The sequence below is a fragment of the Mesoplodon densirostris genome, chromosome 14 (genome assembly GCF_025265405.1).
Source record: "Mesoplodon densirostris isolate mMesDen1 chromosome 14, mMesDen1 primary haplotype, whole genome shotgun sequence".
In the NCBI taxonomy this organism is placed as follows: domain Eukaryota; kingdom Metazoa; phylum Chordata; class Mammalia; order Artiodactyla; family Ziphiidae; genus Mesoplodon; species Mesoplodon densirostris.
The window spans coordinates 26,196,374-26,210,517 of NC_082674.1; the positions used below are offsets into that span (position 1 = coordinate 26,196,374).

Consider the following 14,144-nt stretch of genomic DNA (forward strand, 5'->3'; position numbering starts at 1 on the left):
TTCTTGGCCATCTGTATGTCTTCTTTGGAGAAATGTCTATTTAGGTCTTCTGCCCATTTTTTGATTGGGTTGTTTTTTTTATAATATTGAGCTGCATGAGCTGTTTGTATATTTTGGAGATTAATCCTTTGTCTGTTGATACGTTTGCAAATATTTTCTCCCATTCTGAGGGTTGCCTTTTCGTCTTGTTTATGGTTTCCTTTGCTGTGCAAAAGCTTTGAAGTTTCATTAGGTCCCATTTGTTTATTTTTGTTTTTATTTCCATTACTTTAGGAGGTGGATCAAAAAAGATCTTGCTGTGATTTATGTCAAAGAGTGTTCTGCCTATGTTTTCCTGTAAGAGTTTCATAGTGTCTGGTCTTACATTTAGGTCTCGAATCCATTTTGAGTTTATTTTTGTGTATGGTGTTAGAGAGTGTTCTAATTTCATTTTTTTTTTTTCTGGTGATTTGGCTTCACTATTTTTCCAGATGTCATTATTCCTATTATTTATTTATTTATTTATTTATTTTTGCTGTGTTGCGTCTTCGTTTCCGTGCGAGGGCTTTCTCCAGTTGTGGCAAGCGGGGGCCACTCTTCATCGCGATGCACGGGCCTCTCACCATCACGGCCTCTTGTTGCGGAGCACAGGCTCCAGACGCGCAGGCTCAGTAGTCGTGGCTCATGGGCCCAGTCGCTCCGCGGCATGTGGGATCCTCCCAGACCAGGGCTCGAACCCGCGTCCCCTGCATTAGCAGGCAGATTCTCAACCACTGCGCCACCAGGGAAGCCCCTAATTTCATTCTTTTACATGTAGCTGTCCAGTGTTCCCAGCACCACTTATTGAAGAGACTGTCTTTTCTCATTGTATATCCTTGCCTCCTTTGTCATAGATTAGTTGACCATAGGTGCATGGGTTTACCTCTGGGCTTTCTATCTTGTTCCATTGATCTATGTTTCTGTTTTTGTGCCAGTACTATATTGTCTTGATTACTGTAGCTTGATAGTATAGTCTGAAGTCAGGGAGTCTGATTCGTCCAGCTCTGGTTTTTTCCCTCAAGACTGCTTTGGCTATTCGGGGTCTTTTGTGTCTCCCTACAGATTTTAAGATTTTTTGTTCTAGTTCCATAAAAAATGCCATTGGTAATTTGATAGGGATTGTATTGAATCTGTAGATTGCTTTGGGTAGTATAGTCATTTTCACACTATTGATTCTTCCAATCCAAGAACATGGTATATCTCTCCATCTGTTGGTATCTTCTTTAATTTCTTTCATCAGTGTCTTACAGTTTTCTGCATACAGGTCTTTTGTCTCCCTAAGTAGGTTTATTCCTAAGTATTTTATTCTTTTTGTTGCAGTGGTAAATGGGAGTGTTTCCTTAATTTCTCTTTCAGATTTTTCATCAGTGTATAGGTATGCAAGAGATTTCTGTGCATTAATTTTGTATCCTGCAACATTACCAAATTCATTGACTAGCTCTAGTAGTTTTCTGGTGGCATCTTTAGGATTCTCTGTATAATATCATGTCATCTGCAAACAGTGACAGTTTAACTTCTTCTTTTCCAATTTGTATTCCTTTTATTTCTTTTTCTTCTCTGGTTGCTGTGGCTAGGACTTCCAAAACTATGTTGAATGATAGTGGCGAGAGTGGACATCCTTGTCTTGTTCCTGATCTTAGAGGAAATGCTTTCCGTTTTTCACCATTGAGAATGATGTTTGCTGTGGGTTTGTCATATATGGCCTTTATTATGTTGAGGTAGGTTCCCTCTATGCCCACTTTCTGGAGAGTTTTTGTTATATATGGGTGTTGAATTTTGTCAAAAGTTTTTCTGCATCTCTTCAGATGATCCTATGGTTTTTATTCTTCAATTTGTTAATATGGTGTATCACATTAATTGATTTGTGTATATTGAAGAATCCTTGCATCCCTGGGTTAAAACCGACTTGATCATGGTGTATGGTCCTTTTAATGTGTTGTTTGATTCTGTTGCTAGTATTTTGCTGAGGAGTTTTTCAGTTATATTTGTCAGTGATATTGGTCTGTAATTTTCTCTTATTTTTATAGTATCTTTGTCTGGTTTTGGTATCAGGATGATGGTGGCCTCATAGAATGAGTTTGGGAGTGTTCCTTCCTCTGCAATTTGTGGAAGAGTTTGAGAAGGATGGGTGTTAGCTTCTAAATGTTTGATAGAATTCACCTGTGAAGCCATCTGTCCTGGACTTTTGTTTGTTGGAAGATTTTTAAACACAGTTTCAATTTCATTACTTGTGATTGGTCTGTTCATGTTTTCTATTTCTTCCTGGTTCAGTCTTGGAAGGTTATACCTTTCTAAGAATTTGTCCATTTCTTCCAGGTTGTCCATTTTATTGGCATAGAGTTGCTTGTAGTAGTCTCTTAGGATGCTTTGTATTTCTGTGGTGTCTGTTGTAACTTCTCCTTTTTCATTTGTAATTTTATTTACTTGAGTCCTATCCTTCTTTTTCTTGATGAGTCTGGTTAATGGTTTATCAATATCTTTATCTCCTCAAAGACCCAGCTTTTAGTTTATTGATCTTTGCTATTATTTTCTTTGTTTCTATTTCATTTATTTCTGCTCTGATCTTTATGATTTCTTTCCTTCTGCTAACTTTGGGTTTTGTTTGTTCTTCTTTCTCTAGTTCCTTTAGGTGTAAGGTTAGATTGTTTATTTGAGATTTTTCTGTTTCCTGAGGTAGGCTTGTACAGCTGTAAACTTCCCTCTTAGAACTGCTTTTGCTGCATCCCATAGGTTTTGGATCATTGTGTTTTCATTGTAATTTGTCTCTAGGTATTTTTTGATTTCCTCAGTGATCTCTTGGTTGTTTAGTAACGTATTGTTTAGTGTCCATGTATTTGTGTTTTTTATGTTTTTCTCCTTGTAATTCATTTGTAATCTCATAGCGTTGTGGTCAGAAAAGATTCTTGATATGATTTCAATTTTCTTAAATTTACTGAGGCTTGATTTGTGACCCACGGTGTGATCTATCCTGAAGAATGTTCCATGCGCACTTGAGAAGAAAGTGTAATCTGCTGTTTTTGGATTGAATGTCCTATAAATATCAATTAAATCGATCTGGTCTATTGTGTCATTTAAAGCTTCTGTTTCCTTATTTATTTTCATTTTGGATGATCTGTCCATTGGTGTAAGTGAGGTGTTACAGTCCCCCACTATTATTGTGTTACTGTCTATTTCCTCTTTTATAGCTGTTAGCAGTTGCCTTATGTATTGATGTGCTCCTATGTTGGGTGCATATATATTTATAATTGTTATATCTTCTTCTTGGATTGATCCCTTGATCATTATGTAGTGTCCTTCCTTGTCTCTTGTAACATTCTTTATTTTAAAGTCTATTTTATCTGATAATGAGTATTGCTACTTCAGCTTTCTTTTGATTTCCATTTGCATGGAATATCTTTTTCCATCCCTTCACTTTCAGTCTGAATGTGTCCGTAGGTCTGAATTGTGTCTCTCGTAGACAGTATATATATGGGTCTTGTTTCTTTTTTTTTTTTTTTTTTTCAGTACACGGGCCTTTCACCGCTGCAGCCTCTCCCGCTGCGGAGCGCAGGCTTAGCAGCCATGGCTCACGGGCCCAGCCACTCTGTGGCATGTGGGATCCTCCCGGAGGATCTTGTTTTTATATCCATTCAGCAAGCCTGTGTCTTTTGGTTGGAGCATTTAATCCATTCACGTTTAAGGTAATTATCGATATGTATGTTCCTGTGACCATTTTCTTAATTGTTTTGGGTTTGTTTTTTGTAGGTCCTTTTCTTCACTTGTGTTTCCTACATAGATAAGTTCTTTTAGTGTTTGTTGTAGAGCTGGTTTGCTGGTGCTGAATTTTCTTAGCTTTTGCTTGTCTGTAAAGCTTTTGATTTCTCCATGGAATCTGAATGAGATCCTTGCTGGGTAGAGTAATCTTGGTTGTAGGTTCTTCCCTTTCATCACTTCAGGTATATCATGCCACTCCCTTCTGGCTTGTAGAGTTTCTGCTGAGAAATCAGCTGTTAACCTTATAGGAGTTCCCTTGTGTGTTATTTGTCGTTTTTCCCTTGCTGCTTTTAATAATTTTTCTTTGTTTTTAATTTTTGCCAGTTGATTACTATGTGTCTCAGCATGTTTCTCCTTGGGTTTATCCTTTATGGGACTTGCTGTGCTTCCTGGACTTGGGTGGCTATTTCCTTTCCCATGTTAGGGAAGTTTTCAACTACAATCTCTTCAAATATTTTCTCGGGTCCTTTCTCTCTCTCTTCTCCTTCTGGGACCCCTATAATGGGAATGTTGTTGTGTTTAATGTTGTCCCAGAGGTCTCTTAGGCTGTCTTCATTTCTTTTCATTCTTTTTTCTTTATTCTGTTCCGCAGCAGTGAATTCCACCATTCTGTCTTCCAGGTCACTTATCCATTCTTCTGCCTCAGTTATTCTGCTGTTGATTCCTTCTAGTGTAGTTTTCATTTCACTTATTGTATTGTTCATCTCTGTTTGTTCTTTAATTCTTCTAGGTCTTTGTTAAACATTTCTTGCATCATCTCGATCTTTGCCTCCATTATTTTTCCGAGATCCTGGATCATCTTTACTATCATTATTCTGAATTCTTTTTCTGGAAGGTTTCCTATTTTCATTTACTTGTTTTTCTGAGGTTTTATCTTGTTCCTTCATCTGGGACGTAGCCCTCTGCTCTTTCATCTTGTCTCTGTTTCTGTGAATGTGGTTTTTGTGCCACAGGCTGCAGGATTGTAGTTCTTCTTGCTTCTGCTATCTGCTCTCTGGTGGATGAGGCTATCTCTTAAATAGATTTTTGATTATATTTTTCTTGAGTTTCTGCTATTGATGTGTCACATCATTGTGTTACTAGCAAAATAATAAATAATGTTTGAAAGCGCAACAGTGAAAAGTGTTAATAAATTGCTAATCTAATACAGAACTGTCATTTTCTAACCAGGAGCTATTTTTTTTTTTTTTTTTTTTTTTTTTGCTGTACGCGGGCCTCTCACTGCTGTGGCCTCTCCCGTTGCGGAGCACAGGCTCCGGACACACAGGCCCCGCGGCCATGGCTCGCGGGCCCAGCCGCTCCGCGGCACGTGGGATCCTCCGGGATCGGGGCACGAACCCGCGTCCCCTGCATCGGCAGGCGGACTCCCAACCACTGCGCCACCAGGGAGGCCCCAGGAGCTATTTTTGATTATTATATATGATGTAATGTGCACGCACACACACACAGCCATCTGATACACCGAATTCCACAGAAAAGAAATATAATTGATATAATGGCTAATTCTTCTTTTCTCCAAGTATTTGACAGTTAATATTCTACGTATAAGGAGTAAATAAATGAATAGGAAAATAAATAGACCAAAAATTTGCTGGTAAAGAAGAAAGCCTATTTAGGGATGCTGATTTTGATACTACAGCATACTCTTAAATAGGAAATTTTACTGTTTTCTTTCTTGTAATAGGACACTCTGTTCCTGCAGTTTTGCAGAGTACATTCCATGCCCAGGCCTGTGAAGAGCTTTTTAAACACCTGTGCATCAGTGGAACCCCAAAGATACGGTTACATACTGGCCTTTTACTGGTTCAACTCTGTGGTGGTGAAAGATGGTGGGGCCAGTTTCTTTCTAATGTTCTTCAGGAACTGTACAATTCAGAGCAGCTTCTCATCTTTCCACAGGATAGGTAAGTCAGAAAATATTGGAGTAAGTTGTTATTAGTGATTTATGCTTCCCGCAGTGTTCAGATTTGGAAATCTTGTGTATGTGGATACTGAGTGTGGAGAAATGAACTAAAGCATGTCTTTTCACAGTTTGAGGAATGCCCAGTGAAGGGCATATTGAAGAAGATTCTACATGATGTAACTGGACTGTATTCTTTAGTTTCCTAACTGAATCTGTGGAGTTTATAGATCTGTGTTTACAAATATTTCCTATCAGATCATGTTACTTTGTGTGTCAAATGTATATTTTTGAGTCTATTATACAGTTCTCTTTACTTGATTTCTTGTAGATAAAATTAGAAAATATAAGCAGTAGCTGAAGAAGAGCTAATTTTAACATTATACTTCCAGATATAAACCTTACTAATAACCAGATATTCTATCATTACTCTCTTAGATTACAAAGTGAATTATTTTTAAGATGAACACTTAAATTGATTTATATTGGCTGTTTTATTTGTATCTTTTTTTTTTAGGGTCTTCATGTTACTTTCCTGCATTGGTCAGAGATCACTTAGTAATAGTGGAGTATTAGAAAGCTTACTTAATCTGTTGGATAATTTATTGTCACCTCTTCAGCCACAGTTACCCATGCATAGGAGGACAGAAGGTATTATTTAAATTAGTGATCTTTAGTAAAAACGTAAGATTCCTGTAAATACTGCTTTTATAAAATGACTAGTCTGAAATATTTATTTTACTATTCATTTTGCTGCACAGTTTAATATTTTTATGATGTAGACTTTTTAGAATGACCAGCCTTCATGTGATTGACTGCCATATGGTTACTGCTTTTTAAAAATATGTTACCTTTTCTTTATGTGAATTTTGAACTTGGGAATTGGTGTGGGTATGTTGTTTTTATACTATCATAGATAAAATCAAACTCTTGTGTTTAAGCTTTAAGATAGCATTGCTGTTCTGATCATGGATAATGAGCTTCATTTGAGCAAGAAAATTGTTATTGGAATAAAGACTTTAGAGCATAGTTTAAAACTGGATGAATTATAACTTGAGAGACTTTTTAAATTTCAGTCATCTGTAAGTCTAAGAATATCTTCTTATACCTTGTTTTCTAGTTTATAAGTTATTACCTGTTAGATTGAAGCTACACTTATGAATCTATTTTTGTACCAAGAAGCATTTGTCAAGTCTTCCATTTGATTTGATGTGTACTTCATTTTTGGCCATAGGTTTCAGTTTTGAGGCTTACTATAAATAAATATTAGTGTTCATAATTATATGGTGTATTTTGGATTTATAAAATGTCCTAATTTTATAATTATTTTATCAGACTTCATTAGGATTCTTAGAGTCACCTGATTATTTTTTCTCCTCACATTTCTATACAGGAGTACTAGATATTCCTATGATCAGTTGGGTTGTTATGCTGGTGTCCAGGTTGCTGGATTATGTGGCAACTGTAGAAGATGAAGCAGCAGCTGCAAAGAAACCTTTGAATGGTAAAGACAGGGAGAGGTTTATGACAGGTATCAGAAGTTTATAATCATCTGTTGGTGGGGATTTTGAGTGACTACCCAGTTTTTCCAGAACTGGCATTGGCCTGGAGATTCCAGCTGTATATAATTTATGTAAAATATTAATTAACTTTACCAGGAATAACATACATATAGGTGAAGTTTATAAAAAGGAAATCTGTGAAGAGTTATTGTATTTAGTTTAGTATATCATTCCATTTACTATTATAAAATGTTTCTACTAATTAACTACAAATGACTTTTATGCTTAGATATAGAAATTCTCAGATTTTTGCGAGTTGTAATCTTTCTTCGTAAGTTTAAAGCACAGAACTTTTTAAAATGAAAGACAAAGTGCAAGACAAATTGTTTTCTTTTCCTCTTCCAAGTTAACAAGACTTTATGAAGTAGCTACATCTAATATGTAAATACAGATAGTAAGTGCCTTAAAACTTAGAATTTTATACAATATTAGGATTATAATATTAAAAAAAGATCACTTGAGATGTTTTATAAGTATAAGATGTTACAGAAAAACCTGAACGAACTTTTTGGCCAGCCCAATAAATCAGTTGTTTATGGTACACATTATGTTTGAGAATAGGGTGGGGAATTCTTTTCATGTACAGGAAATTTTTTTAACAAATGCTTTATGTCTCAGTTATAGGATGTAGAATTAAGACACAATTAAATACAACTACCTATAAAGTTGGAATGTAACGGATGGTATGGGAGGACTTAGTTTTTATTTACAGTATTCATGTATTATGGAAATACATTAGTAGAAGACATTTTTTTAGGGCTTGAAGAATTTGAATTGACTCGACAAAAGGATAGTAGAGAACAGAAAAAGATGTCATTAGGTTAAGCAGACATGAAAAAATCATTGAGGATGGTTAAAGTGTGGGATTAAGCCTGAACTGAGCAGAGTGACAAGGAATAATCTGGACACATTCCAAAATGAGAATAAGTAGAGCTGCACAGCATGGTTTCTGAACTATCCAACTTTATTTTTGCAGTCATTAAGTCAGATTATTGAGTATCCTTTTTTTTGGGTCCCTGCACAAAAGCCATATGAGTTCGAAATAGGCAATAGTGAGCATTTTGTTGTTGTTACAGTTGAGCGACATTATCAAAGTTGTGTTGTACAGAGATCAATTTTAAACAGTTGTGGAGAAAGTTGGCTGTTATTGAAAGGATTGGAGGCAGAGAGAACTGTGGTCTTAAAGTCATTTAGGATCTAGGTTAACTTTTCTAAGGTCGTCAGACGTTCTTAGCAATTTCTTTACGATGGTTTCCTTAATTTTTTAAAAAATTGCTTTGTCGTTATTGACACATTTATCACTTTTATGTTTTCTGGGTGTCAATAGTACTTTAACATCTCATTTAACAGAATTATTAATACAACTTTTCCTTGCCCTGTAGGTAACCAGTGGAGTTTTATTAATAATAATCTGCACACCCAGAACATAAATAGGTCTTCCAAAGGCAGCAGTAGCCTTGATAGATTATATTCCAGAAAAATAAGAAAGCAGCTAGTTCATCATAAACAGGTAATTTTCAGTATTTTTTGTTTGTTTGTTTGGTTTGTTTTAATGTTTGAGACATTGCATGAGATAGACTTGCCATCAGACCTTAGGTATGATATTTAATGAACCAGTTAATTTAGGGAAATTATTTGACCCTTTTGAGTCTGAGTTTCCTTATTTGTAAGATGGCAACAACATGTAGTTTACAGATTTTTGGTAATGTCCTTTAAACTGTAGGGACATCCCTGGCCGTCCAGTGGTTAAGACTTTGCCTTCCAATACAGGGGGTGTGGGTTTAATCCCTGGGAGCTAAGATCCCACATGCCTCACGGCCAAAAAACCAAAACATAAAAAAGCAGAAGCAATATTGTAACAAATTCAATAAAGACTTTAAAAACGGTACACATCAAAAAACAAAAAAACTGTCTACCTCTTCACATGTCTATTGCTACCATTCTAAGTGCAGCCGTCATTTGCCTAGTCGGAAGGCCTATCTGCCTTTGTTCTTTCTCAATCCAATCCATTTTTCATGCTGCCCCTACAGAGTTCTTTTAGATACAAACCTAATCATATCACTCCTTCTCTAAATTATTAGTGGTTTCCAGTTGAACTTTGGATGACGGTCAAACTCCTTAACATAGCTTTAGTATATCTGTCATCTGCACATCTAACTTTCAGGTTTGAATTTTGGTCTAGCCATATTGAATGTGGGTTCCTGGACCACCTACACCAGTTTTTTCATCCAGGATTTTAGTATGTGCTTATCCCCCATCCCTCCCCTCCTTCCCAACAACTACTGCATTTACTGTTTTGCTTGGATAATCTAACTTATTTTTCAGATGTTAGTTCACATTCACTTCCTCAAAGACGTTTTCCCTGGTTTCTCAGTTATTATCCCATAAAATATGTTCCCCACGTACCCTATGTTTTTCCTTTCATTATATTTATCACACTTTTTTGTTGGGATTCTTTTATTTTATTAACCTGAGTTTATAGCTGATGTCAGATTCTTATGAGCCAGTTCTTTATTTTAATTATATTTTAAAACGTGTCTTCCTCTTTGTCTTACAGTATATACAGGAATATATACTATATCTTTGATACTCGGTATAGAGCCTAGTGTGTCATCTAAAAATATTTGTATAATTGATTTAAGATGAAATGAGATTTTATAAAAAAGCCTTTAAGATCTGAAAGCTTTTGGGCTTTTTAAAAACCATGAACTCAGCAATAAATTATTTAGTTTTACTACTGAATTTTTCAACTATGAGCAACTATTGGCCTTTTGCAAGAAAAATGATATGAAGCTTTTCCCTCAGCTCCTTTTTCCATTTGAGACTCCTAACTAATTTTAGGTGCTACTAATAATCAGCTAAAATTTCAATTTCAGCTAAAATTTATCGAGCACTTAATGATTATATTTGCTGTATTTACTTTAGGATATGAAGATGGAAAACAAACCTAGAGAATGATCCAGTGGATTTTTCTTAGCAGTATTTTACTATTTTATGCTTTATTATAAAGGACATTTTTGGGACAGTTAGCAAAACTTAAAAGTGGGGTCTGAGGAATGGTTAGTTGTTAGCAGTGCATGGATGTTACTTCTTTGAATTTAGTGGTTGTATTATGGTTTGTAGGAGAAGTGTCTTGTTTCTAGGAAATACACATTAAAGTATTCAGGGGTGATTGGTCATCAGGTTGCCAACTTATTCTCAGATAGTTAGGGAAAAAATATCTTTGTACAGCAATATAAATTGTTGATTAAGATTATGGTTGTTTCAAAATAAAGATTATATTTTTTCTCGATTGCAGTTGTTGTATATGTTAATTGTAGAACTTTTGGAACAATTTTCTGAAAATACTGATTTGTTCTTCTCACATTCACATACCGTGTATTGATTATTTAATACATATGCATGCTGGTTTTAATTTATGATACATTTTTCTTCATATATGGAGATAACAGCCAAATGGATATTTCTTTATAATATAATGTTAGTTCTTTTTCTTGCTGATAACAAAAATATGTAGCAACAGTAGAAATGCAGGAAATATTCCTTGAAAAGGTAGATTAAGTTCTTAACTAAACTGTGCATTTATAATTATGGCTATAATGTTCTAGTGACTTTCTGTTTAGAGTAATGTTCTGCATAATGGATATATGGCAAAGTGGTTTTGTCACTCAGCAGATTTTCAAGGTCTTTCTAGGCAGAAATTTTTTTCTCCTTGTTGGCCGATTTGTTCATTTCAACCTACTAGTGGTTGCCAGGGGTAGGGATGGGGCAGATAGGATAGGAAGGAGGAGGGTGGGCAGCATAAGAGGACAACATGAGGAAACCTTGTGGTGATGGTGATGGTGTACAGTGTTAACTGTAGTGGTGGATACCTGAACCAACAAATTGGGTAAAGTGTACAAGAGATCTCTGCATTATTTTTTTACAACTGCATGTGAATTTACAGTTACTGCAATAAACTTTTTAATTAATAAAAAACGTAGACATACCAAAAAATGTTTTACTTTTGAAGGAGATTCCCATAAAAGCCAAGCTAAGAATATTGTACAATAAAAGTATTTTCCCCATGTATTTAAAAATAAATCTTTTCCTCTGTTTAAAAAATACTCCCTCAGTCAGTCTCATTAGTGGCTTACATAAAAAAGTATTTCAGTTATTTCCCTTCTCCCATGGGTAAGAAATTGATTACTTCTTAATTACAACACGGGGAGATCTTTTATTTGGAATTTGGAAGTGATTTTTAAAAAATCAGCAACATAGTTTAAACTAGATTTTTCAGAGAATTACTTATTCCATTAGTTTGATGTATGGATTCTGAGGAGTATAATAATTTACTTTGTTGTTTTTAACACTGTTAACTATAAGATTAACTTTTTTTTTTTTAAGCAACTTAACTTACTAAAAGCAAAACAGAAGGCTTTGGTGGAACAGATGGAAAAAGAAAAAATACAAAGCAACAAAGGATCATCATATAAACTTCTGGTAGAGCAAGCCAAATTAAAGCAGGCTACCTCAAAGGTATGATCTTTACTTTTTAATGTAATTATCTTAGAAAAGTCACTCTCCCTTTTAGTATTTTAAGTTACTTGAATAGTTAAGTATTTTTAGTAACGATCAGGAAACTTTATGTTATTCTGCTTATCAACAAAAATCTATTCTATGTACCTTTTTTGGGAAAGGTAGCTTTTAACTCAAGTAAATATATGATTAATGTGGGCTTAAAGTATTTTTCTAGTGTATTTCCTTTAAAGTGGATTGTGTTCCAGTAAATTGAAGATAAAAGGACTCAGGAAATATATGGTTTTCCTAATGTGTCCTTTCTAAGTGAATATTAAGTTCAACGATTTATAAATAAGATTTTTAAAAATAATGATATATTTTTTTAAATTTGGGGGATAACATTTATATGTAGCAACCAAGTTTACATATTGTTTCTATAAATATAAAATTAGTTACTCCATCAGAGTTTGAAATGAATTAATACTCTGTACTTAGTATATATAGGTTTCTTTACCATTCACCTTTTATGATTATATTTAGGATGTTTTGGTAGTATTTATTTAAGATGTTAGATTTGACCTGATGTAGCCTTTCTATAGAATTTCACCTTTCTGAAATTCTGTTATGTATCTGATACCTTACTTTAAAATAGGACATGAGGTATATTGGTCAGTATAGTTTTTAATAATCTTACTTTTTGAAGCTTATGGTTTGCCTAAAAATTTTGTTCTTTGAAGTTGTAAGTTTTCTGAGTGAATATTTTCATTTCACAAATAAACTTGTACTGAAAGAATTTTCAAAGAATTTTCATTCAATAAACAATGGTTTAAATATTGTAAATTTCTGTGTACAGCACTTTAAGGATTTAATTCGATTACGTCGGACAGCAGAGTGGTCTCGTTCTAATTTAGACACAGAAGTTACAACAACAAAGGAAAGCCCAGAGATAGAACCACTTCCATTTACCCTGGCCCATGAACGTTGTATTTCAGTAGTCCAGAAACTTGTCCTTTTTCTCCTCTCCATGGATTTTACATGCCATGCAGATCTCTTATTATTTGTTTGTAAGGTAAGTAAACGAATAGGCATAATTTATAATTGCAGACTTAGTAAGAAAAAGAAATAAGAAAAAATGCAGTTTTTAATTGATTTTTAAGAGAAATAAAAGTGTTTTCACTGGTTTTCCTTTTATGCAGTATAGTTTTTTTTTTAATGTGCCTTGAAAGGTTTTAAAAATATTTTGGCACTTCTTAGGAGACCTAATGTATATTTTTAACCTAGTTAAAACTAGATTAATGTAGATTTGAAATGTAAGTAATGTGGGTATGTCTATCTACAGCCTACCTTTTGTCTATTTATTAGGATAGGAAATCTACAAACGAGTGTCAGATTATAGCAATGAAGGGTGTATTAATGCCCTGAAAGCTTTCCTGTAGCATATTCATTGCTTATGGGAATTATTTTAAACTATTCAACTCAGGTTTTTAGCTGGATTTTAATATTTGATCCATGAAATTACATTTCTTTTGCATTTACGTCAAATAATTATTTTGACATCAAAAGCATATGTCATTGAAAGCAGTTACTTCAATGCTTTATTTTTGGAGAAAACATATTTAATTGCTATTTAAGTGTATGATTTTATAAAATGTATTACAGGTTCTTGCACGCATTGCGAATGCCACGAGGCCAACTATACATCTGTGTGAGATTGTGAATGAACCCCAACTGGAAAGACTGCTATTACTTTTGGTTGGAACTGACTTCAATAGAGGAGATATATCTTGGGGTGGTGCTTGGGCTCAGTATTCCTTAACTTGTATGCTACAGGATATTTTAGCAGGTTTGTTAGGATTTATTTTTAATAAGGTATGTCAAAATTAGCTTGTCGCTGCTTGACTAATCTTTAAAGGAAACCGTGAGCTCCTCAAAAGTATAAAGTGTCTCTTTCATGTTATGGCAGTAGCAACCATTTAGAATTACTTTTGCGTTTAATTATGTTGGCACTTGTGATAAATGCAAGTTTTTATGGAGGAGTTAGGTTACAGAGTACAGGGATATTGGAGCTAGTCAGTTTCCTTATTAATACCAGCAGTGGGCTGCTTCCTAATTCTTTATGTGCACTTGAGGAAGGTACTCCCTGCTCCTCAGTTTTTTCATCTGTAAAATAAGGATAATAAAAGTATCTTTCTTATGAAGTTATTTTGATGAATAAGTGAGTTAATGTGTGTAAAGTGATTATAATAACTCCTTGTTCATATTGCACATTTTGTGTTTGCTGTTAGTTAGCATTTGAAGGTAATGCAGTGAGCCCTAGCATTTCCTTGGGTAGGTGTGGACTCATTTGCCTCAGAATATTTTGTGGTTGGTAGAGTACACATGCTGTTCTCAATACTGGATGAAAAACTATG

At 34.5% G+C, this 14,144-nt stretch overlaps 1 protein-coding gene across 6 annotated transcripts in view; it reads left to right on the top strand.

The window, feature by feature from the left end:
• Positions 1–14,144, top strand: part of BIRC6 (baculoviral IAP repeat containing 6) — a 230,976-nt gene that overhangs the window by 91,357 nt on the left and 125,475 nt on the right. For 5 of the 6 annotated variants that reach the window (XR_009534377.1, XM_060117774.1, XM_060117778.1 and 2 more), the window contains 7 exons: positions 5,456–5,675; positions 6,189–6,322; positions 7,065–7,202; positions 8,616–8,743; positions 11,620–11,751; positions 12,587–12,802; positions 13,393–13,576. Coding sequence is in view for 5 of the 6 variants with exons in the window: in XM_060117774.1 (XP_059973757.1) it covers positions 5,456–5,675; positions 6,189–6,322; positions 7,065–7,202; positions 8,616–8,743; positions 11,620–11,751; positions 12,587–12,802; positions 13,393–13,576 (1,152 nt within the window). In the remaining variant the exon portion in view is untranslated. The remainder of the gene's footprint in view (positions 1–5,455; positions 5,676–6,188; positions 6,323–7,064; positions 7,203–8,615; positions 8,744–11,619; positions 11,752–12,586; positions 12,803–13,392; positions 13,577–14,144) is intronic. The other variant, XM_060117775.1, reaches the window with a different exon arrangement.